The 26,061-nt window shown below is 41.3% G+C and overlaps 1 protein-coding gene across 7 annotated transcripts; it reads left to right on the top strand.

Moving 5' to 3' along the window:
• The first annotated feature begins 328 nt into the window (after positions 1–328).
• Positions 329–22,551, top strand: LOC310662894 (vomeronasal type-2 receptor 26-like). Of its 7 annotated transcripts, none has more exons than XM_083410209.1 (8): positions 379–399; positions 5,848–6,075; positions 7,281–7,407; positions 11,705–11,996; positions 15,221–16,081; positions 16,832–17,059; positions 18,620–18,746; positions 21,623–22,551. In XM_083410209.1, the coding sequence occupies exons 3-8, from the start codon at positions 7,376–7,378 to the stop codon at positions 22,522–22,524; spliced, it is 2,442 nt and encodes an 813-aa protein (XP_083266335.1). In that variant the 5' UTR covers positions 379–399; positions 5,848–6,075; positions 7,281–7,375; the 3' UTR covers positions 22,525–22,551. The 7 variants fall into 7 exon arrangements, with proteins under 7 accessions (XP_083266338.1, XP_083266335.1, XP_083266336.1 ...); XM_083410210.1 differs by lacking the exon at positions 379–399 and adding an exon at positions 1,014–1,662 and having other exon boundaries at positions 5,971–6,075; XM_083410206.1 differs by lacking the exon at positions 379–399 and adding an exon at positions 1,014–1,662.
• The last annotated feature ends 3,510 nt before the right edge of the window (positions 22,552–26,061 follow it).

The raw sequence follows: 26,061 nt of genomic DNA, 5'->3' as shown, positions 1-26,061 counted from the left end.
GAGACCAGGGCCCTACAGGATCTGATTTCTTTCCGCAGGGCCTGTAAGACAGAGTTGTTCCACCTGGCCTTTGGCTTGGAGCCAGTTTGATTCCTTCCCTCCCTCTCTTTCTTTTTTCTTTTCCTTCTCCTCCTGCAATGAGGCTACATTTTAATATTTTAATGTTCCATTATTTTAATGTTGTATTTTATTTTTGTTTTTAAGTTGTAATCATTCATCTTGTTTTTATTATTGCTTATAAGCCGCTCTGAGCCTGGCCTTGGCTGGGGAGGGCAGGGTATAAATAAAAAATTATTATTATTATTATTATTATTATTATTATTATTATTATTTCTGGATTTGCTTGGAACCCATGAGAAAGAAGGCCCTTGATGCTATTGAGCTCAGATTATGCAGGAGGTAGAATTTCCTATTATTCTTACACCAAAATTAACATTCAATATTTCAGGTTCACTACCCTGATTCAAGAACAGAATGCCATACTTAAGTAACATTTTATGTTTATTTTTCATATTTGATTTCAGACATGGATGACTGTTTTAAATGTTCAGAAGATCATTATTTAAACATTGGCCAAGATGGATGCCTCCATAAATACATAAACTTTCTGTCTTATGATGAACCTTGGGAGATTATTTTGACCACATTTGCTGTTTTATTTTGTTTAATCACAACTTTGATTCTTGGAATATTCCTCATGCACCAGGACACTCCCATAGTAAAAGCCAATAATCAGAACCTATGTTCCCCCATCCTCTCTCCTTCTTGGGAGAAAAGCAATGACAAACCTAGACAGCATCTTAAAAAGTAGAGACATCACCTTGCCAACAAAGGTCCGTATAGTAAAAGCCATGGTCTTCCCAGTAGTGATGTATGGAAGTGAAAGCTGGACCATAAAGAAGGCTGATCGCCGAAGAATTGATGCTTTTGAATTATGGTGCTGGAGGAGACTCTTGAGAGTCCCATGGACTGCAAGAAGATAAGTTTGACCAAACTGCAGGAGGCAGTGGAAGACAGAAGTGCCTGGCGTGCTCTGGTCCATGGGATCACGAAGAGTCGGACACAACTAAACAACTAAACAACAACAACATTCATTGGCAAACCAGATGAAGTGACATGTCTCCTACGACAAACTACTTTTGGTGCAATCTTCTCAGTGGCAGTTTCCTGTATATTAGCCAAAACCACAATAGTAGTTCCAGCTTTCATGGCTATCAAGCCAGGCTCCAGAATGAGGAGATGGGTGGGGAAAAAACTGGCAACCTTTATTGTTCTTTCCAGCTTCCTTGTTCAGACTCTTTTTATTACTGTGTGGCTGGCAACCTGTCCTCCATTTCCCAGGTTTTGACACGCACTCAATCACTGAAAAAATTGTACTAGAATGCAATGACATATCATGTTCTGCTCTGTTTTGAGCTTCATGGGTTTCCTGCCCATTGCCAGCTTAACTTTGGCTTTCCTAGCTAGGAAGTTGCCTGATATTTTGCATGAGATATGATAATCCTGTTTTCCTTAAAATATTACACAGAATCCGTAATTCAAAGCAAGTGATTACCTCACCTGTAATTACCAGATTATTCAGAATTACATCTTCTCCCCTTCCCTAGGGACCTCCTCTGCCCACATACAGAATGATGAAACTAAGACTGGAGGCTCTTATTAGTAAGTATGAAGTGAACATGGTTGGGTCTATAGATATACAGAGGCTCATCAGTATGGCTTTGAATCACCTAAGTGGGTCACCATTCAAGTTAGTCTCTACTGCTCACAGTCACTTGAATGACAGTAACAGAAGAGGTGAAGTTGTGCCTAAATGAATAATCCCTTGCAAGATGGTAGTGTTTAGGTTGCTGGTGCTCTTACTGCCACTGCAGGGGATGTGTAAGTTTCTTCCTCAGTGTTCCATGATAGAACCTGTCCCTATTCTTCACAAATATTATCAGTCAGGAGACCTCAACATTGCTGGCATTATATCTCAGATCTACATATTTTCAGATACCCTATCCTTTGAAAAACAACCATCTCAGGAATTTTCAGATGACCATATGTAAGTAGCTGAATGTTTCTTTTAAAAAACATATTATATGCTGATGAAATATGTCTGGTCTGCTCACTTTTGCATGCATTTACTCCTAAATCTCTTTCCCCCTCTTTCTGCATTAATCTGTTTCTTTGCTTTTCAAAAAGAACAAACATTCCACAAACAAAAATAAATTAAAAATTGTTTTAATTTCACCATTTCCAATACTCTTTTCTTCACACAAACTTTATTGAAGAATTTTAAAACATTTACCGAACATAAAATATTGGCTACAGAGATCCACATGGCATCAAAACAGGCTTGAAACGTATTTTACATTATAAATTAAGCTCACATCCACTGGATATAGATAAAATTGGAGCATTAAGATAATTTCTCCATAGTGGCTGCTGTGACCCTATGTATTTTTTTACCCCTTCTAAGAAAAACCCAAACAAAAACGCTACATTGTTATTTGCTTATTAGGATGTGTATCCTGTGTGAATGAAGAACATGCAAACTACAAGTAACTTTTGACCAGCAGATATTAAACATACAAAACACCTCATCCAGATTCCCTATAGGCTACAATAAATAAAAACACCTTATTGAATTATGTCTTCTGTAGATATACTAAGAGACTCTCTAAGAAGTTCTGAAATTTGAGATGCTTTTAAAAGACGTCATAGATTCGTGAGCCAGTTTACTTTTACAAGTCTGTGAGATGTGAGATTACAACCTGTTTTTGTACAGTATCTGAACTGATACTGAACTGAAAAGCAGTCTATGTTATGGTCTGAAGCAGATGAACCTTGATGCAGCATGTAACTCTCAATACAGGGTGCTGACTCACCTCTACCAGCACATCCTGGCCTTGGCATTTGCTGTAAAGGAGATCAATGAAAATCCCCAGATCTTGCCCAACGTCACCCTGGGCTTCCACATTTATAACAGCCATTTCAGTGCAAGCTGGACCTATGAAGCCTCAATGGAGCTTCTCTCAAGAAGGGCCAAGGCCATCCCTAACTATAAATGTGATGCTGAGAGCACTCCAATAGCAGTCATTGGGGGACCTAACTCTAATGTCTGTCTTCACATGACACCCATCCTGTCTACCTACAAGATACCGCAAGTAAGATCTAAATACATTCACACCTCAATTTCACTGAATTCACACTTTCAGAACCAATACATGAAATGCAGCCATTCTTTGAAATTCCCCCTTTTCCGGATTTTGCAAAGCAGTTCTCCAGTCAAATAATGTGTCCAAAAATGCATAGATTAAGGTAAAGTGTGCATTAAAAATGCATGTTAGTAAAAATATACTTAAAATGCATTGTATTAGCAAATATTGCTTTGCAAAGATGTGCATATTAGGCAAAATTTGCATAAAGTTTTGTATTTTAGGAGAAATTTTCATGAGGCTTAAAAAGAAATCTAATTTATGTGGTTAAATAAGAAACTTAAGAGAAATATTGACAGATCCTCCCATTCCTAACACGCACATGCACAGTGAAAGAGCAATCAATAAGGAGCTGTAAGGGTTGTGGGTCAGATTTAGCCAAAGTCCAAATTCTGAATTGGGTGGAACTAGATGAATTAGGTGGAAACTAGGTGGAAGTAGATGAATTAGGTAGAAACATTCCCAGATTCGGTCTGGCCCGCAGGAGTGATCTGGGGCTGTTGGGGCATGGTCTTGGTAGGAAGAATGAGATTGTCTTCACATGGCTGTAACAAGCACACAGTAAAACTAAGCAATTATATACGCTAGGCTGAGCATCTGGTGAGTTGAGGTTTCAATCCTGCTAGTTGCAGGGGCCTGCTTCCTCAGCGTGTTCTTTGCATGAAATGCACAGGGAAAGTAAACTCCAGTAGTTGAACACATAATTCAATCCTGCAGTCTGCAGGATCTACTTAACCATTATAGTCCCGGCGAGAAATGAACAGAAGACAGAAAACAAAACTACACACAAGTAATTGTTTTATATTGAAAACCATTCTTCTCATCTTTTTTTCTTTTCTTTTTTTTAAAAAAACCATAGCTCATATATGGCTCTTCCCCAGTCATAAATAAAGAGTCTCAAGGAGTTTTCTTCTACCAAATGTTCCCAAATGGGGACCATCAATATAGAGGAATCATCAAGTTACTGCTGCATTTCCAGTGGACGTGGATTGGAGTGGTTTCTCAAGTTAGGGAAAATACAGAAGGTTTTATAGAGAATGTACTTCCAATGTTTTCCCAGAGTGGCATCTGCTTTGACTTCATAGAAACATTCCCAAAGCTAACATCTTCCAGTGGAATCACAGACATGGTGGGGGAGGGCTTTCACTGTGTCAGTGTTATTATGGGAAGCACTACCAATGTTGTGGTTGTACATGGAGAAATTCATTCCATGATGGCATTGAAAATGGTGCCCCAGGTTTTAAACTTTGAGTATATACCAATGAGGACCAAGAGTAAAATCTGGTTCCTGACAGCCCAGATGGATATCACATCATTTCCATTTCAAAGGTATTGGGACATAAGTTTCCTTCATGGTTCTCTGTCCCTTGCCATTCACTCAGTGGATCTGTTAGCTTTCCAGAAGTTCCTTCAGATCAAGAACCCAAGCACAGAAAAAGAAGATGGTTTTATCAAGGACTTCTGGGAAGAGTCATTTAACTGTTCATTCTCCAGTTCTGTGGCAGATAATATAGGTGGACAAATTTGCACTGGGGAGGAGAAGATGGAGGCACTCCCCGTGTCTGTTTTTGAAATGAGAATGACTTCCCACAGCTACACCATCTACAATGCAGTCTATGCAGTGGCACATGCTTTGCACACCATGGTTTCATCCCAATTCAAGCTCAGTAGAATGGCAGAGGGAGTAAGATGGGAGCTTCCAAATCCACAACCATGGCAGGTAATATCTTGGTCAGATGAAAGCTGAAGGTACCTACGTATCTTTTGGTGCAAAAATGATGGTCGAGCTTTATCAACCTTCCATGAAATTAACAAGAAAGTTAATCTCCTAGAATAACTTTACCATACTTCAAGCCTTTTATTTTGCCTCCACAGCAGAGATTAACAGAACTCCTCTCAGTTTGTAAAATAATTTCTTTCCATCCCTTCACAATCAAGGTAGCAGGTGCAGCGTTTTTAAAGCAAAACAAAATAAATGACCAAGTTGTGGCTAGGGTATCAAAGATTTCTTCAGAGTGTCTCACATTGCGTAGAATGCTGCTTTATACCATGTAGAGAACACTGGCAGCAACTCCCCAGTGTTTCAGGCAAAAGCCTTTCCCAGCCCTTCATGGAGCTGTTGGGGATTGAACCTGGAACCTTCTGCTTTTAAAGCATGAGTCACCAGTGAGCCAAAGCCCTTCCCCAGCTGCCTAACTGGAGAAGCAGAAGAGGGTATCACTGCCCCTTTCCTTGCAGTTTCGAAAATACCAGAAGCAGCAACAGGGCTGCCAACCATATTGTTGGCAGTCGTGGTATCTCACTCCACAATAGATACATCCATACCACAGACTTAAACCATGGGGACTGTGGTCTTTTAAAGATAGTAGAGGTCTCTTGATGGAAAAATCTTAACCTCTCTTGATAAGCCTACAATGAGGAAAGTTCTTTAGTGTAACACAAAACAGTGAAAGTTAAAGTAGTGGTGCAGATGTGGCCAATATTCCATGGTGTGGGGTTTTAAGTGACCTTTAGCTGTTTCTAACATTAGCTTGCACAAAGATTTCATGGGATCATAATCCTGAGCCTTGGATGTATTTTCACCGTGTTGTATGATAACATAATAAGAGCATTTCTATAAACCTTTCTTATTTTTATTATTTAGCTCCATCACATTCTCAGAAGTATTTCGTTTAACAACAGTGCAGGAGAAAAGGTGCGTTTTGACGCAAATGGTGAATTAATTGCTGGCTTTGACATTATAAACTGGCTCATGTTTCCAAATCAGTCCTTTCTTAGAGTCAAAATTGGGAAGATAGACTCTCTGGGTACCCAGGAAAAATTGTTCACCATTCATGAGGATGCCATTGTATGGCCCAACCAATTTAACCAGGTGGGTTCTCTGCACTTTTCAGGGTTCATTCCATCACCTGCCCAATGGTCAGGAAGAAGATGGTTACTCAAATGGCTGTTTCTCAGTATTATGTAAATATAGTGAGACTTGTTCAGTCTGAACTTTCATGTGCCACTTAATGTTCCTTCTGCAATTACAAGGAATCATTCATTCAGAGCGGTAGCACCAACACTCTAAAACCCACTCCTGATTAATATAAAGCATGCTCCTTCACCTTTTTTTGTTTTTTGCTAAAACCCCTTTTCATTCGTTAAGCATGTGGTGGCAGGATAGGTAAGTATCAATATCTCTCCACATTGAACACTACTGTCAGCTGATTGAAGCGGGTGGTGCTGTGGTCTAAACCACTGAAACTCTCGCGCTTGCCGATCAAAACATCAGCGGTTCAAATCTGTGCAATGGGTGAGCTCCCATTGCTCTGTCCCAGCTTCTGCCAACCTAGCAGTTTGAAAGCATACCTGTGCAAGTAGATAAATAGTTACCACTGTGGTGGGAAGGTAAACAGCATTTTTGTGCGTTCTGGCTTCCGTCACGGTGTTATGTTGCACCAGAAGCGGTTTAGTCATGTAGGCCACATAATAATAATAATAATAATAATAATAATAATAATAATAATAATACATTAAATACATACACATTGCCCGGAAAGCTGTCTGTGGACAAGCGGCGGCTCCCTCGGCCTGAAGAGAGATGAGCACCACACCCCATAGTCACCTTTGACTGGATTTAACCATCCAGGGGTCATTTACCTTTACCTTTTTATCTACACAGATACATACAGAGAAGGGGGGAGAGAGATGGAGGGGGGGAGAGAGGTGGGGGGAGAGAGGGAGAGAGAGAGAACTCGCTACTTACATTCAACTTGTGGGTACAGTGGTACCTTGGCTTACAGAAGCTTCAAGTTACAGATGCTTCAGTTTACAGACTCCGCTAACCCAGAAATAGTACCTTGGGTTAAGAACTTTGCTTCAGGATGAGAACAGAAATCGTGCTCTGGTGGTACAGTGGCAGTGGGAGGCCCCATTAGCTAAAGTGGTACCTCAGCTTAAGAACAGTTTCAGGTTAAAAACGGAAATCCAGAACGAATTAAGTTCTTAACCTGAGGTACCACTGTACTGCATTCGTAATACTCTCTAGTGTTCATGATATTACCTAAAACATTCTATTCTGATATTTATGGACAGACCCGGCCCATTTCTATATGCAATGATCATTGCAGTTCAGGTTACAGTCGAACCAAGAAGGAAGGGAAGCCATTTTGTTGCTATGATTGCTTCACATGTCCAGAAGGAAAGATTTCCAACCAGAAAGGTAAGAAAGGTTTTAAAATGTTATATATAGATGTATGTATGCCACTTATTTCAAAGATGATTTTGACCCTCCCTAGGGTATATAAATGTTCAAGAGGGCCACTCTGGGCTACTAATGAATTTTGTGTTTTATTTAATCTGTATATGCTCTCAGCTCAGCTAAAGCCTTACCAAGCAAACAGAGCCCTTTCTGTCATCAAAACACGCTTTCCAATCTGCTTAAACCATGAGCCAGAACTTTCTTGTCAAAATCTCTCCTCTATTTCACTGATCACCTTCATCATAACAGCTGCAGTAACAGCTGCAGTTCAGAAAGTGTAGAAACACCAATTCTAGTCTCATACCCTCCAACATTTCTCTGATCAAAATAGGGTTGTCCTATACCATAATAGTAATAATAACTTTACTATTTATACCCCATCCATCTGACTGGGTTGCCACCCTGGGTGGCTTCTAACATATATAAAGCATGATAAAACATTAGACATTAAAAAAAACCTTCCCTATACAGAAGGCTTGGGGGGGGGTCAGATAACTCCACACCCTACAACATTTCTCTGCTGAAAATAGGGACATCCCACCATACCCTCCAACATTTCTCCTATGGAAATCGGGACGTCCTAAGGGAAAGTGGGGCATTCTGGGATCAAATCAGAAACCAGGATGGTGTTAGGGATGTGTAAATTGATCTCTCTACACACAGAGAAGCCTTGACATTGTGATGGTTTTATGGTCCTTATTTATTGCTGTTTATACAACCCGGGTGGGAGCCCGCATAAATCAGTCTTCCTCAGAGCTGTCAGTTGGGAGCACTGACTTCCTCTTCCGTCTAAAACACAGAAAGCGTGGAATCTTTATGACATTTTCCCTGCATTCCCAAAGTCTTCCAAGATGCCTTGAGCCCAGAAATTCATGCATCTGCTCCACCTCTGACCCTGAACTTAACCCTTGCAAGGCCTGTGAATCTGCCTGTTCTCTCTCCTGTGTCTCTTCTTCCTGCATTCCCTCCCAGACCAAGTCCTCCTCCCCCTGCATGGGCTGGGAATACCAATAACCCCTGCTCACTCCATTGCCTCCTTCCGCTTCAGAAACTCCATCTTCAATCCCATCCTCCTGCCTCTCACACAGCTCAGTCTCACGGGTGTAGCTTATGTCAGAGTGCTCTGAGGGCACCCTGACAGATGGCTTCTGTAAAGCAGGGACATCCATGGAAAATAGGAACACTTGGAGGGACTGTAGCCTGCTGAAATTTAGTTGTATTCCACCAAAATACTGAAGTAGTTTATGAACTGTGCAGCTATTTGCATTATTTCCACAAATATGACACTGAATCAGAGATGGTCAGATGTGAGGGGAGCAATGTGGCCTAGTCTACATGAGCCAACAGACACTTGCCTTTTGGGAAGAAAGGACAGAACAAGAGAGGCCATCAAAGACCACATCAGGGCCTAGTTCAGTTGGCTAAAGACAGGGCTAACTGAAGAAACAAACATCTGGTGCCTGCTGCTGGCTGGTTCAATAGGCTGGTTATTTTGCTTTGTGATCTGCTGTGTTTTCTAAATGTTGTTGACTGCTTTGAAGAGTCGAGTAAAGAAGTGGGATATAAAACAAAAGGCTGTGGAAGCCTTTCCCCCTACCACCAATGAACTCCAAAAGTCTGCAGTAAACATATTCTTTGTTGTTGTTTTTTATTTTTAGACATGGATGACTGTTTTCAATGTCCAGAAGATCAGTACCCAAACCTTGGCCAGGTTATATGTCTTCCAAAAGACATAAGCTTCCTGTTTTACGATGAACCTCTGGGGATCAGTTTGGTCACGTTTGCTCTTTTATTGACTTTCACTACAGCTTTGGTGCTTAGGATCTTCATCAAGCACAAAGACACTCCCATAGTCAAAGCCAACAATCAGACCCTCACCTATGTTCTCCTCTTAGCCCTCGTTCTCGCCTTCCTTTGCCCTTTGCTATTCATTGGCCAGCCCACAAAAATAACCTGTCTCCTTCAACAAACTGCTTTTGGAGTCATCTTCTCAGTAGCAGTGTCTTGCATCTTAGCAAAAACAACTATAGTGGTTCTAGCTTTCATGGCTACCAAGCCAGGCTCCAGAATGAGGAGATGGGTGGGGAAACAACAGGCTACCTCCATTGTTCTTTTCTGCTCCCTGATTCAAGCCATTATTTGTTGTGTATGGCTGGCAACGTCTCCCCCATTCCCAGATTTGGATATGCACTCTGTGACTAAAGAAATTGTTTTGGAATGTAATGAAGGGTCAGTCACCATGTTCTACAGTGTCTTGGGCTTCATGGGCTTGCTAGCCATTGTCAGCTTCACTGTGGCTTTCCTAGCCAGGAAGTTACCAGACAGTTTTAATGAAGCCAAGTTCATCACCTTCAGCATGTTGGTTTTTTGCATTGTGTGGCTGTCCTTTGTTCCAACCTACCTGAGTACCAAGGGAAAGTACATGGTGGCTGTGGAGATCTTTTCTATTTTGGCCTCTAGTTTTGGGTTACTGGGCTGCATCTTCTTCCCCAAATGTTATATCATTCTGCTAAGGCCAGAGTTAAACAGCAGGGGACAGCTTATTATAAGAAAGAGTTAAAGCATAAATAAGTCTATTTGATGTAGCAAATCATAACTGGACTAAATCTCCTTGAATTCATTTTTCTTCATCTCAGAATGCCTCAAGCCAACAAAACTGTTCTCCAAAGCCAGCAGAACAGCCCTGACAAATTACAGTGGTACCTCGGTTGTCAAATGTAATCTGTTCTGGAAGACCTTTGACTTCCAATACACTAGACAACCAAGGTGCGGCTTCCAATTGCTTACAAGAGCTTCTAGCACTCAGCGGAAGCCACGTCAGACGTTAGACTTCCGAGGTACATTCAATAATGGAAAAAATTACTTCTGGGTTTTCGGCATTCGAGAACTGAAACAGTCAACAACAGAGGCATTCGGGAACCAAGGTACCACAGTACCTCATGTATCCTAGACTGAGAGAGCTGACTACATATTTTGGAAACTCCATTATTTACAAGGTCTTCTATTTCTTACTTCTAACTTCACCAATACACTACTGGTCCATTTTTATCTAATGAAAGAAAATTTAAAATTGCACTTCTGAATATGTGACAAATACATCTTCTTCAGCAATTCCAGAAGGAATTCTTAGCGCTGGATGAATAATTACATTGCTCCTTGATGATTAACAGGGCTATAATTTGAGTCTGGTTTTGGATACTCCCAGATTACGTCATTTTGGGAAAATAAACTACCATTTAAACAAGACAATTTTAACTCAGAAAAGAGAAAACGTGGTTTCTGCATAGAACAGTTGCCTTTGCATTGAGAATGGTGGTTTTAGTGGTCTTGCTTCTGGTACTGTTTTCATTCAAAGTATGTCAGGCTCACATAGCAAAATGCAGGCTCCAAGGTCCACACCGTCCACTTCACATGTATCATCAGCCGGGAGAGTTCCTCATTGGTGGCATTGTTTCCCATGGTGGTTTCATCTCCTCTCCAGCAAAATTCACTGAGGAACCCCCACCAGCGCTGCCTGAAGAGCTTGTGTGAGAACTAAGTCAGTCATTCATTACAGGACAGCAATGATCAAACCAAGAGCTTCAGCCTCAGAATAATGACTGAGGCTGCAAACTTCAACCCATTTACCTTGAGATAACCACTTTTGATTTCAGTGGGACATATGCTGATGCAAAAATCCATAGGAACCTCTTGTGAATTAAGAGAATCCTGTTGAAGCTCCCATTTCTCAATAGGGAAATGAATATAAATGTATTGAAATGTATACATGTGTGTGTGTGTGTGTGTGTGAGAGAGAGAGAGAGAGAGAGAGAGAGAGAGAGAGAGAGATTGAAAAGACAGTTTTGATAGACTTTATCTGAACAGGAGTGTTAGTGAGAATGAATTAAAAGAACCTGTTCTGAACCTGAATGCTCATATCATTTCATTTTCTGATCTTAGGCTAAAGTTTGTTTCACAATGATGGTATATATTATGAAGCATAGAATTCTGTGAATTACAACAACCATCACTGCTTCATGAATAGGAAAGGGGTCATTGCAGGAGAGAGCCGTGGCGGCAGTGGGAGGCCCCATTAGCTAAAGTGGTACCTCAGATTAAGAACAGTTTCAGGTTAAGAACAGACCTCCAAGACAAATTAAGTTATTAACCTGAGGTACCGCTGTATCTCAAGGGCTGTCACCAGGAAGATTAACTATTGTGCTGATATGTAAAATTATATATCAGTTCCTTCTGATGCCATTTGCAACTCTCATTCTAGGGTGGTGCCTAAGGGTTACCAGCACATCGTGGCCTTGGCATTTGCAGTCAAGGAGATCAATGAAGACCCTCACATCTTACCCAATATCACCTTGGGCTTCCACTTATATGACAGCTATATCAGTGCAAGGAGCACATATCTCGCCACACTGCTGCTTTTATCCAGGGTGGAGAAATTTGTTCCTAACTATATATGTGATGTTGAAAATAATCTGGCTGGGGTCATTGGAGGACTGGATTCTGAAATCTCTTTTTATGTGGCAACTGTTTTGGATATCTATAAGAGCCCGCAGGTAGGACACCCGTGTACAATACCTCTATAAGCTTGCATAGAGAAAGAGCCTGAATTAACAGCACAAGTTCAGGGAGCATCACGAGTTCAGTCTGAGGATGAAATTGGGGCAGAACCATGTACACCACTTTGAGATCCTTGAAAAATAAAGGTGGAACAGAATTAAAATAAAATAAAATGACCTTAATAAGGGGAAAGAAAGGCTGCAATACCAAAAAAAAACTGTCACACCCCCAATCTCTTAAACACACCTCAAGGACACTCATATCCCAAAGGCCACTGAATGTTTAGGGGGGAAGGGTTTTCAAATTAAACACACTCTGGAGGTATGGCAAATTGCAGCTACAGTGGTACCTCAGGTTTCATATGCTTCAGGTTATATACACTTCAGGTTACAGACTCCAGAAACCCAGAAATAGTGCTTCAGCTTAAGAACTTTGCTTCAGGATGAGAACAGAAATCGTGCTCCAGCAGTGCAGCAGCAGCAGGAGGCCCCATTAGCTAAAGTGGTGCTTCAGGTTAAGAACAGTTTCAGGTTAAGTACGTACCTCCGGAATGAATTAAGTACTTAACCCGAGGTACCACTGTACAGTTCAATTCTGCAGGAGAACAGTAATAGTACTGAACAGCTGGTTCCAATGTGAAATAAATGTTCATAAGTAAAGTCTGAAAAGCCTTGAAAAGGAAAAGGCAAAAATGGAAGCTGTGGCAGTTGGGGTATGTGCATTGTGAAGACAAAAGAAGCTTTAAGGTGGTACATAACACCAGTCAAGCTTGCAAAAATTTATCACCTGCCCGACAATAAATGTTGAAAATGTAAGGAAATTGAAGGTACATTCTTTCACCTTTGGTGGACGTGCCCAAAGATTAAGGCATTCTGGGAGATGATCTATAGTGAAATGAAAAAGGTATTTAAATATACCTTCCTGAAGAAACCAGAGGCCTTTCTCCTAGGCATGATCGGCCAATTGGTGCCAAAGAAGGACAGAACTTTCTTTATGTATGCCACAACAGCAGCAAGAATACTTATCGCAAAGTATTGGAAGACACAAGATCTACCCACCAGGGAAGAATGGCAGATGAAGTTGATGGATTACATGGAACTGGCGGAAATGACTGGCAGAGTCCGAGACCAGGGAGAAGAGTCGGTGGAAGAAGATTGGAAAAAATTTAAAGCCTACCTACAAAAAAAATGGTTTTAGCAGAAATGTACTAAAGATTTAAGTAAAAGTGGATTGATAACGGGATAAAATGAAAAATTTAAGGTTAGATTGTTAAGTTTAATTATAGAACAAAAATTGAGTAAGATGGAAAGAATTTGCTGAAACAGTTAATTGAAATAGAATACAAAAAAGGGAGGTGTGAGGAGGTCGATGAACCAAGTTAATGAAAGGTAAAGATACGGAATATTGGATGTGTGTGTTTACTATATTGGTTTATTTTTTCATTTTTCTCTTTTTTCCTTTTTGTTTCTGTATTGCTGTAGTGGTCTTTTTTTCTTTTTTTTCTTTTTATTGTATTTGTAATGTATGTTTTGTTAAATTTATATTGTTTCCCTTCTTCTCCTTTTCTTTTTTCTGTAATTTCCAAACCCTTAATAAATATTTTATAAAAAAAAAAGAGGGGGGGGGAGACAAAAGAAGCTTCAGAGAAGGAATGTGTATCCGACCCGTGTTGCAATTCTGACATGACTACAGTAAATAATGTCTCATGCAGTGTTAGGAAATCATCTGTTTAGGGCATGGTGTGTCCCTCCAATCAGTTTTATATATCGTACAAGACCCTGCAAGTATGCATAATTTGTTTTTTGGTTTTTTTTAATAAATATTTTATTCGATTTTACATAAAAAACGACAAAGCAAAACAACAGCAACAAACAATACATCAAAAACATACAGAATTACACAAACATAACATACTACAAACAACAGAAATAAAAACAATCTTGTCTTCATATTGATCTTGCATTAACTTGTTTCTCTGACTTCCCCGAGTCTCCCTTCCCTGTATTCCAATTCATACAATTAAACAACAAATCCCTTCCCTCTGTCATAATTGACCTCCTTTCTGATTTGAATGTCTTAATATAGCTTATTCAATGCTTAGAACTTAAGATGTTGGGTCTTCTAATCCTTAAAATTTTACTCCAATAACCTTATACATTCAATCTGATGTTATTTTAACATTCATTAATCTTGTAGTGTTTCTGTAAATAGTCTTTAAATTTCTTCCAATCTTCCTCCACCGTCTCTTCTCCCTGGTCTCTGATTCTGCCAGTCATTTCTGCGGATTCCATATAGTCCATGACTTTCATCTGCCATTCCTCCAGCGTGGGTAATTCTTGTGTCTTCCAATACTTTGCAATAAGTATTCTTGCTGCTGTTGTGGCGTACATAAAAGATATCCTGTCTTTCATACGTACCTCTTGATTGACCATGCCCAGGAGAAAGGCCTCCGGTTTCTTCGGGAATGTGTATTTAAATACTTTCTTCAGTTCATTATAGATCATTTCCCAAAAGGTCTTAATCCTTGGGCATGTCCACCAGAGGTGAAAAAAGGTACCTTCAGTTTCTTTACATTTCCAGCATTTGTTATCGGGCATATGATAAATTTTTGCTAGTTTGACTGGTGTTATGTACCATCTGTATATCATTTTCATAATATTTTCTCTTAGGGCATTACATGCCGTAAACTTTAGCCCAGTGGTCCATAACCGTTCCCAGTCGGCTAGCATTATGTTGTGACCCACATCTTGTGCCCATTTAATCATTACTAATTTCACTTCCTCATCCTGTGTATTCCATTTCAGCAGCAGATTATACATTCTTGACAATATCTTAGTTTTGGGTTCTAGCAATTCTGTTTCCAATTTTGATTTTTCCACCTGGAAGCCAATTTTTCTATCCAATTTATATGCCTCCATTATCTAATGATAATGGAGCCAATCACGGACTTTAAAGTATGCATAATTTGTTGTTGTTGTTGTTGTTTTTTAAAAAAGCAACAATGCCCCCTCCTGTCAACAGAACAAATATTTAACAAGCAGGAATGGGAGAAGGTCCCAATTTTAGGCCATTTGCATGTGTATAAATGAGAAAGGAATGCAACACCTGGTGGGTGGCAAAAGGCATGTCTAACAGGTTTCATCACATGATGTATATGAATAGTTTGAAAGAACTCTGCAAATATTACTTTGCCTCTTCTCTTCCTCCATTGCCTCTTTAGCTCATTTATGGCTCTGCTCCAGTGATGAATGATAAAAGCCCAGGGCTTCCCTTCTACCAGATGGCAGCCTCAGAAGCCCTTCAGTATGAGGGAATTCTCTCTTTGCTTCTGCATTTCAGGTGGACGTGGATTGGAGTTGTTGCAACGGAAAATGAAAATGGAGAAAGATTTGTGCAAACCATTTCCCCAATGTTTACCAAGAGTGGTGTCTGCTTTGCATTCATAGAAAGAACCCCCAATTTTAGTTTTATTTCTGAAATGTATGGCATGCTACAACAAGCAGCCCATATACAAGATCAAATTTTTAGCAGCAAAGCTAACGTAGTCGTTGCCTCTGGAGAATCTTATTCCATGGCAACTTTTAGATGGCTTTCATACCTATCAGAACATGATGACATGACAAAGAAAGTAAAAAGTAAAGTATGGATAATAACAGCCCAGGTTGAGTTTGCTTCATTTGTCTTTCAAAGGAACTGGGATTCAGGAGTATTCAATGGTGCTATATCCTTTGAAATTCACTTCAGAAACCTACCTGGATTTTATCAGTATGTTGTGCACAGAAACCCTTCCAGCACAGATGGGGACGGTTTTATCAGGGACTTCTGGCAACAAGCCTTTGAATGTGTGTTCCCAGATATCACTGCAGACAAGGCAGAGGGGAATATTTGCACCGGAGAAGAGAAGCTGGAGATCCTTCCTGGATCATTTTTTGAAATGAGCATGACAGGCCACAGTTATAGCATCCACAGTGCTGTCTACGCCATGGCCCATGCTTTACATGCCATGTTCGCATCCAGATTCAGACATAGAGGAATGGCGTACGGAGGGAGAGGGAAGAATCTGAATCTACAGTCTTGGCAGGTAAAGGCTGAATATTCTCAATTGGCAAAGCCCTGTTTCTTCCTGACACTTTTTGCGTTCCCAAAAGCCTATCAACTTGTTCTTTCCTCTCAGAGTTCAAACGTTTGAGCAGGTGTATTAGGAAGAAGAACACAGAACAGAAATTTATAATTCTGCAGACAGAGTAGGAGATGGCACTGATATGTATCCTAGATCCCACATATTGTGCTGCTGCAAATGACAGTAGACCCTATAGGAAAGGGAAATGATAGTGGTGTCCTTCCTTGAGTAGGTACTGCCTTGTGTTTGAGCATAAAGCATTTGTATGAGGGAAGTTTTACAGCCCAGTGAGGTGCCGCTGCATTCATATATAGGAAACTATGGTAATGGTTGAGAGAGCATTCCCTCTATCCCATATCAACCAAATCCTTCCTTAGAACAGGTGTTCGCACACCACTGCCATGTCTTCTGAGATGTTAAGGGTGCAGGGACGGGAAGGGATGGGAGGGGAGAGAGAGAGAGAGAGAGAGAGAGAGAGAGAGAGAGAGAGAGAGAGACCTCACTACATACACATATTAGACTTATGGTCTAAATGAAGGGTTGTTAGAAAGATTGAGAGAGAGGCATGTGTGTGAAAGAAAACTGATAGGCTCTCTCCATGCTTGGACCTGAATCCACTGACAGTTCATTGAATCACCCCACCACCACCACCACTTGCTGTAGGTTCTGCAGTCTTTTCCAAAACCCCTGTCTTTTCTGTTTTCAATCTAGCTCCATCACTTTCTGAGAAGCATCTCATTTAATAATACAGCAGGAGATGTGGTCTTCATCAACCAGAATGGAGAGGCAGCATCTAGCTTGGATATTGTCAACTGGATTATATTCTCCAACCAAAGTTTGCACAGAGTGAGAGTTGGGAGGATAGATCCGCAGGCTCCACCAGACCAATCATTCATCCTTGATGCAGATGCCATAACATGGCACAGTTGGTTTAACCAGGTAGGGTTGCATTTTTTGCTAATTCAAAGTGATTCGGTATTGAATAAGCAATCATTATCCACCTGCAGGTCTACTCAGGTGGAAGAGTGAAGGACTGATATGAGAAGAAAGGTATGAAGAGCAAGAGAGCATTAGGAATGGAAGCATCAATCTTTAAAAAAGGAGTGATCTCAAAATTAGTTTTTAAATGTATTATCAGGGACTGGGTAGAGGAGGAATGGTGGAGACCACTTCCCCAGCCTGACCCTTCCAGAGAAGAAGAAGACAGTTCAGAATTACAACAAGGGTTTAATGGAGGTCCCAGCTCAAAGGAAGATGGGGGGAGAGAGAGTTGGGAAATATTGGGGGAAGAGGAGGAAGCAGAGCTGGAGCAGCTGGCTGACACTTTATCACTAGAAAGCATTCCAGACCCACCATCTCCCAGATCCCGGCAAGCCTTAAAAGTATGAGAGCAAAGGGCTTGAAGACAGATGGCCCTAAGCGGCAACCATAGTCGGGGTGCTGTTGACAAAGGAGGATGTGGGAGAGAAGTGGCTGGAGATTTACTGAGGACAACGCCATTATCCCTCTCTATTTACAGAGAGAGGCTGCATTCCCAAGCCTCTCTCTGTAAATATTGAATAACAAGCAGATGGTAAGGACTCTTCCTTTTCTCATCCATTCCTGGCAACCTGCAGTGGGAGTTGGTTCCCCTGCTGCCTGACAGGTATATTTTGTTCTTAACATACTGAGAATTGTTCTGCAGCATTCCAGGAAGTGTCATAGGTTTTGGATAGCTTCATTCTAATTCACGTATTTGTCCAGAATATTTTTGTATTGTAATTCACAATGATTGAGCTCCTCAAAAATTATTATTATTGTTATGTTTATTTATATATTTATTCATTCATTCATTCCCCACCCATTTGGCTGGGTTTCCCCAGCCACTTTGGGTGGCTTCCAACAAAATCTTAAAATATAATAGTCTGTTAAACATTAAAAGCAGTCCATAATAATAATAATTTGTTTAAAAACCACCCACCCCCAATCTGGGTGGGTTTCCCCAGCCATTCTGCATTCAAAAATTAATAATAATAATAATAATAATAATAATAATAATAATAATAATATCCCCTATCTGGGTAGGTTTTCCCAACCACACTGGGTGGCATATTCAGAACTTTCCCCGAGGCAGCATCTGATGGGTCCAAGTATAGGTGTAGCCACAGGCACAAAAATCAGTTCTAGAGCTGTATACCTAGTGGACAGCATACTCAAAAGTAAGAATTATAACAAAATTACCAAGGAAATTAGAGTGACTTCAAAGTGTACTTTAATGGACAGGGCAATCTTTGCAGAACAAATGGGTTACTGCACATCCCAGAACAATATTAAGGGAATATCACATAACTCCAAACATTACTACTACTACTACGAATATGAAAAAAGAAGTTGTTCTCTGTATGGCCATTACATATTACTGAAATTCTGTGTCAGTTTAGTAACATAGGGAAAGGCTCCAAAACATAAAGGATTCCAAAGTCTATTGATGAACGTTCTGCTCTTTCATTTATGGATTAGACTCAGCCTATTTCTGTCTGTACTGAGCGTTGTCTTCCAGGATCCAGCAAGAAAGTGAAGGAGGGAGAACCCCCTTGCTGCTACAGTTGCATCCCATGTCCAGAGGGGAAGATTGCAAACCAGGATGGTAGGAGAAATAAATAGATTCAATAGATCCAGACTCAGTACTTAGGATTGAATGGTCCTGTAAGGAAGGCTGAGTTTAAGTTTCAAAAGAGGAGATGATCTACTGTGTGTGTGACCCTACCTCTTTGTAATCATTGCCCTTCAGATAGTCTAAATATGCTAATCAAATAAGCATGACTATGCATTGAGAGTAGTTGCGTGGTATGTGTTTCGAATCATATCTAGATTGCCACTCCTTCATAGCTGTCAACCGTCCCTTATTTGGCGGGAAACTCCCTTATCCCAGCGCCATGTCCCGCTGCTGTCCCGGATTGATAATGTCCCTTAAATTTCCCGGGTTTAAAAGGAAGCAGCTCCTCCCCCATCCCTCCCTGCCAGCCAGGGAGGAGGGAGGCTCCAGCTGTGTTGTTTGGCTGCGTTGCTCACCTCAGCTCAACTCACCTGAATTATCTAGAAGAGGTTGTTGGCCTCCGCTCTGGGCGCCGGCTCAGAGGAGAAGGAGCAAGGCTGGCGCCACAACTGCTTGGGCTGCGAAGGGCTGTGCTAGCCCACCAGCACAGCAGCGAGGGCGGCCGCCAAGAGCCCGGCAGCTAAGCGCAGCATTTTCCACCATCTCACTGTCATCCACGCGAGCACAAACCTCTGCCGGTCCCTGCTGAGGCGAAGCGCAGCTGGAAAAGCCATCCGCTTCCGCCTCAGCCCACCAGCTCCGCCATGTTTGGTTAGGCCCTCCTTTCTTCGGCTCCATTGGAGAACCGCCTCCGCTGTCAGAGCTCGCGAGGTGAAGCAACAAGCGCCTGGCCAGGCCGTGCAGAAGCCATAGTGGACCGGTCCAAAGGGCTGTGTGTGGCATGGATGAATGGGCGCGCCTCCCGCACTGATGCCTTCTTTCCTAAGCCAAGTGTCTCCCATACCTGACATCAGGACTCAACCCTCGCTTGGGGGAACTGCTGCTGCTGCTTAAGCAGCAACATACAGCAGGGGCGTAGCGAGGATTTGGGGAGGGGGCAGGACACCCACCTGCCATCATCCTGTGCTAATTCAGAATGAAATTCCTCAGCAACAGTTGTTTAAAATTACTTCCTTTTGACCCTCAGTGCTCAGACAAATCTGTCAAAATCTTTCTACAATTTCTTTTAGTTAAATATTTGTATTTATTTACTTGATTTAGGGTTAGGCAGCTGCTAAGCCCCTGAGCATACCTCTGAAAAACAAGCAAAAAAAAAAGCATTTTCCGTTGTAGAAACGGTTTGCTTGCTTTTTTTATTATCTCGCTGTACACTGCTTTGATGGCTTCAGGCTGTGAATCAGTTTAAATTAAAGGAATAGCAGTAAATGTCGCAAGAGGAGAAGGCTTGCGGATATGGTGCCAAAGTGGCTGGAATCTGGAAAGCTTCTTGTACCTGGTATTTGAATTTGAATAGCAGACCTCATCACAAATTAGTTTTGAAATCTCTGTGAGCTTCAAGACCAGGGAGGTGGGCGAAGTTCTCATTGCTCCTAGACTGTAGCTGGTAACTTCAATTTGAGTTGCTGGATAGACCAGTCACAAAACTCTTGACAGCACAATCTGGTCTATCACAAGTCCATCATAGTTAAGATTTATTTGGCAGAAAGACCCAATAAGCTCAATAAAGCCTACTTCCATGTAAATGGGTATAGGATTGCAGCTTCCAAGTTGAAGCCTCCAGAAGGGTGCCATTGAGGTTCCCAACCTGTGTGTGTGCAGGCACACAAATGTGAATAATAATAATAATAATAATAATAATAATAATAATAATGTATTTATACGCTGCTCATCTGGCTGGGTTTCCCCAGCCACTCTGGGCAGCTCCCAACAGAATATTAAAACACGATAAAACATCAGACATTACAAACTTCCCTAAACAGGGTTGCCTTCAGATGTCTTCTAAAAGTTGGGTATTTGTTTATTTCTTTGACATCTGATGGGAGGGCATTCTACAGAGTGAGCGCCACTACCGAGAAGGCCCTCTGCCTGGTTCCCTGTAACCTCACTTCTAATAATAATATGCATAATAATAATAATTTATTATTTATTATTTATACCACACCCATCTGGTTGGGTTTCCCCAGCCACTCTGGGTGGCTTCCAACTGAATATTAAAAACACAATACAGCATTAAACATTAAAAACTTCCCTAAACAGGGCTGTCTTTTAAAAGTAAGACATGGGGGGCAGGGGGCCAAACTGGGTCTTTGCCTCATGTGAAAAAAAGGCTAGTTTCACTCCTGGGTAGGAGTAGGTGGCCCTTGAGGTCACTTCCCAACACTGCAAATTCTATGATTCTAAGTTCAGTTGACCTTTTCCCTTCAAACATAGGCAACTCCTAGGGACACTGGCCCCCTTCCAGGGCCGGAGTCAGGTTTGATGAGGCCCTAGGCTACAGAAGGTAATGGGGCCCTTTCTATGTCCAGCTGTCCTTTGTCAACAACAAATTGTTGCTGTTTTTTTGTGTTGAATATATGCTATATGGTAATTTATGGACCTAATAGGTATCTAAAGATATTTGCACGCAACAAAATATGTATTTTATCAAAGTAATTGTTGATCCCTTATTTGGGCTGTTGATCCCGTATTTTCGAGACTGCTGGTCCCTTATTTTCAAATCTGTAAGTTAACAGCTATGCACTCCTTCTGACTTGCGCAGGCTGCACCCAGGCTAGTGTGAATAAACATTCAGATGTCAATGGCTCTGGCTGACCACATAGCTCTTCAACAATACCACATTACAGAGTATCAGGCAGTATTCAACATGTGTTTTAATATGAACAGAGCTCTTTTCTTCTCAGGCAGAAAGTCAACATTGGACCCAACAAGGTGATATGAGCTAAAGGTCATTTCCTTATTTTCCCCAGATATGAATGACTGTAATAAATGCCCAGACAAAGACTATCCAAGCAAGAACCGGAGTGCATGTCTACCCAAGGATATCAGCTTCTTGTCTTATGAAGAAGCTTTGGGCATCAGTTTAGCCTGCTGCTCTCTTTCCCTTTCCTTGATCACAGCTCTGGTACTAGGTACATTTATAAAACACCATGACACACCCATTGTCATTGCAAACAACCGAAACCTCACCTACGCTCTCCTCATCTCTCTCCTGCTCTGCTTCCTGTGTGCATTGCTCTTCATTGGCCGACCTGAGAAGGTGACGTGCCTCCTCCGGCAAACAGCTTTTGGTATCATCTTCTCAACTGCTGTTTCTTGTGTCCTGGCAAAAACCTTCACGGTGGTTTTGGCCTTCATGGCTACAAAACCAGAGTCCAGGATGAGGAAATGGGTGGGGAAAGGACTAGGCCACTCCATTCTCCTTTCCTGCTCCATTGTTCAAGTAGGCATATGTACTGTGTGGCTGGCAACCTCTCCCCCATACCCAGATGTGGACATGCACTCAATGACTGAAGAAATTATACTAGAATGTAATGAAGGGTCTGTGGCCATGTTTTACTGTGTCCTCATCTACATGAGCTGCCTGGCCACTGTAAGTTTTGCTGTGGCTTTCCTCGCCAGGAAGTTACCAGACAGTTTCAACGAAGCCAAGTTTATCACTTTCAGCATGTTGGTCTTCTGCAGTGTTTGGCTGTCCTTTATTCCCTCCTACCTGAGCACCAAGGGGAAATATATGGTAGCTGTGGAGATCTTCTCCATCTTAGCCTCCGGTGGTGGGTTGCTGGGCTGCATCTTTTCCCCCAAATGTTACATAATCATTCTGAGGCCTGAGCTGAACAATAGGGAACAGCTAATAAGGAAGAAAAATTAAAGACTTAAGAAACCTGTCCTTTCTGCATTTTGTGCTTTTCTCTGTGTGTTTAATAGAATATTTGCAAAGACGTGTTCAGCAGCTGCCTTATATAATTTTTTCTAGACCTGGTGATTCATGATAGTTAGTCTTGTGTAGTTCTTTATAGGAGGGAAAATAGATAAGGTTACCAGACGTCCCCGTTTCCCGGGGACAGTCCCCGAATTTACAAATCAATCCCGATAAAAAATCCATTGAAGTTGAAAAGTGTCCCTGAATTAATCTGGAAAAAATCTTAAAGAAATAATAAAAGGGTCAAATGATCCAGGGCTGTCTTCCACATACTTCACATGAGGTAACTTGGGTGGCTGAACAGAATATCAAATAAATTCATAGGGGGTATGAATATCAGTAGTTTGGATCAGCTGAAACAAAAAGACTGTGCAAGCTCCAACCCCAAACAAAGAAATGAATAGACACAGAGGCCACTGACACCATCAGCCGCTAGCAGGATGGTTTCAATTTGTTTATTTTTCTGGATTTGCTTGGAACCCATGAGAAAACATGGCTATTGATGCCATTGAGATCAGATTATGCAAGAGGTTGAATTTCCTATTATTCTTACTGCAAAATCAACTTTTGATATTTCAAGCTCACTACCCTCATTCAGGAACTGAAAGCCATACTTAAATACCATTTTATCTTTATTTTTCATATTTGATTTCAGACATGGATTATTGTTTTCAATGTTCAGAAGATCAGCATCCAAACATTGGCCAAGATATATGTCTTCCAAAAGAAATAAGCTTCCTGACTTACAATGAGCCTCCGGGGATCAGTTTCGTCACATTTGCTCTTTTATTGACCTTCACTACAACTTTGGTGCTTAGGATCTTCATCAAGCACAAAGAAACTCCCATAGTCAAAGCCAACAATCAGACCCTCACCTATGCTCTCCTCCTAGCCCTCGTTCTCTCCTTCCTTTGTCCTTTGCTATTCATTGGCCAGCCCACAAAAATAACCTCCCTCCTTCGACAAACTGCTTTTGGAGTGATTTTCTCAGAGGCAGTGTCTTGCATCTTAGCAAAAACAATTATAGTGGTTCTAGCTTTCATGGCTACCAAGCCAGGCTCCAGAATGAAGAGATGGGTGGGGAAACATCTGGCCATCTCCATTGTTGTTTTCAGTTTCTTCATTCAAATGATGATTCGTAGTGCCTTGCTGATAGTTGCTCCCCAAATCCCTGATTTAGAGAAGCACTCAATGACTAAAGAAATCGTACTGCAATGTAACGAAGGATCAGTCACCATGTTCTACTGTGTCCTAGGCTTCATGGGAATGCTGGCCATGGTCAGTTTCACTGTGGCTTTCCTAGCAAGGAAGTTACCAGACAGTTTTAATGAAGCCAAGTTCATCACCTTCAGCATGTTGGTCTTTTGTAGTGTGTGGCTGCCCTTTGTTCCTATCTACCTGAGTACCAAGGGAAAGTACATGGTGGCTGTGGAGATCTTTTCTATTATGGCCTCTAGTTTTGGGTTACTGGGCTGCATCTTTTCCCCCAAATGTTATATCATTTTGGTGAGGCCAGAGTTAAACAGCAGGGGAAAGCTTACAATAAGAAAGAAATAAAGCATGAACAAGTGTATTTGATGTAGTATAGTAATAGATGGACTAAATCTCCTTCCATTCATTTTGCCACAACCCAACAAAACAGTCCCCCATAGCTCATAGCCCATGCAGCTCTTCTCCTTGCAATTTCCCCTAACAAAGTACTCTGATTAAGGGAAGCAGTGGCTCATGTATCCCAGTCTCATAGAGCTGGAAAGGGACCCCAATTCCAAGATGCTGACTACATATTTTGGAAACCCAATTGGTTACAATGTCTTCTTTAATGAGCTTCTAACTTTTAACTTCTAACTTCATCAATACACCACTGGTCTTCTATTATCTAATGAAAGGGTAATAAAAATAACAGTTCTGAATATGTGACAAACACATTTTCTTCAGCAATTCCAGAGGGAATTCTTACCATTGGATGAATAACTACATTCCTGCTTGATGATTAACAGGGCTATAATTTGAGTCTCATTTTGGATACTCCCAGATTGCATCATTTTGGGGGGGAAACTACCATTTAAACAAGACAATTTTAACTCAGAAAAGAGAAAACGTAATTTCTGCATAGAACAAACAGTTGCCTTTGTATTGAGAATGGTGGTTTCAGTGGTCTTGCTTCTGGAACTGTTTTCATACAAAGTATGTCAGGCTCACATAGCAAAATGCAGGCTTCAAGATCCACACCGTCCACTTCAAATGTATCATCAGCCCGGAGAGTTCCTCATTGGTGGCATTGTTTTCCATAGTGGCTTCATCTCATCTCCAGCAACATTCACTGAGAAACCCCCACCAGCGCTGCCTGAAGAGCTTGTGTAAGAACTAAGCCACTCATTTATTACAGAACAGGAATGATCAAACCTAGAGATGCAGCCTCAGAATAATGATGGAATATATTATGAAACATAGAATTTTGTGAATTACAAAATGAATTTCAGTAGGGGCAAATATCAGGTTCTGCACTTAGGCAGGAATTACCAGCTACACAAATCTAAGGTAGGGAACACCCGGCCTGCCAGTAGTACACTTGAAAATGATCAAGGAGTCTGCATCCACAGAAGTATAGTGCCCCAATCAAAAGAAATAATAGAGCAGCTCTATTCTGCCATGCTCATACCACACCTGGAGTACTATGCTCAATTGTGTTCAGCACTATTTAAGAAGGATATTGACAAGCTGCAACATATGCAGAGGAGGGTGACACATATGATCAAGGGTCTGGAAGCCAAAATTATGAGGGAACATTGAGGGGGTTGGGTATGAAAATAGAAGACTGAGTGGATGTAGGATAGACATTTTTAAATATCTCATCAGCTGTCACCAGGAAGATGGAGCAAGCTTGTTTTCTCCAGAGAGAAGGACCCAAACCAGTGGATTCAAGATGCAAGAGAGGAGATTCTGTCTAAACATCAGGAAGAACTTGCTAATTATAAAAACTGTTCAGCAATGGAATAGACAGGGAGTTAACTCCACTGAAGTCTATGTGCTTAACTACTTTGTTGATATGTAAAATGATATACCGGTATATGTTCCTCCTGATGCCCTTTGCAACTCTCATTCCAGGGTGGTGCCTAAGCTTTACCAGCACATCATGGCCTTGGCATTTGCAGTCAAGGAGATCAATGAAGACCCTCACATCTTACCCAATATCACCTTGGGCTTCCACTTATATGACAGTTATAACAATGCAAGGAGCACATATCTCGCCACACTGCTGCTTTTATCCAGGGTGGAGAAATTTGTTCCTAACTATATATGTGATGTTGAAAATAATCTGGCAGGGGTCATTGGGGGACTTGATTCTGAAATCTCCTTTTATGTGGCAACTGTTTTGGATATCTATAAGATTCCGCAGGTAGGACACCTATGTACTATACCTCTGTTAGGTTGAGTTTCAGGTAGGTAGCCGTGTTGCTCTGGTGCAGTAGAAATATATAAAATAAA

This window comes from Podarcis tiliguerta (genome assembly GCF_965153285.1).
Source record: "Podarcis tiliguerta genome assembly, chromosome: 13".
Classification (NCBI taxonomy): Eukaryota; Metazoa; Chordata; class Lepidosauria; order Squamata; family Lacertidae; genus Podarcis; species Podarcis tiliguerta.
This window is presented reverse-complemented; position numbering and strand designations above follow the sequence as displayed.

Bases quoted from the DNA above. Each gene is read 5' to 3' on its own strand.
- LOC310662894 (XM_083410212.1), top strand. From the start codon at position 7,376: ATGTCCAGAAGGAAAGATTTCCAACCAGAAAG. The intron at 11,997-15,220 runs GTAGGACACCCG...TTGCCTCTTTAG, and splicing joins ATATCTATAAGAGCCCGCAG to CTCATTTATGGCTCTGCTCC. The intron at 16,082-16,831 runs GTAAAGGCTGAA...TTTTCAATCTAG, and splicing joins TGAATCTACAGTCTTGGCAG to CTCCATCACTTTCTGAGAAG.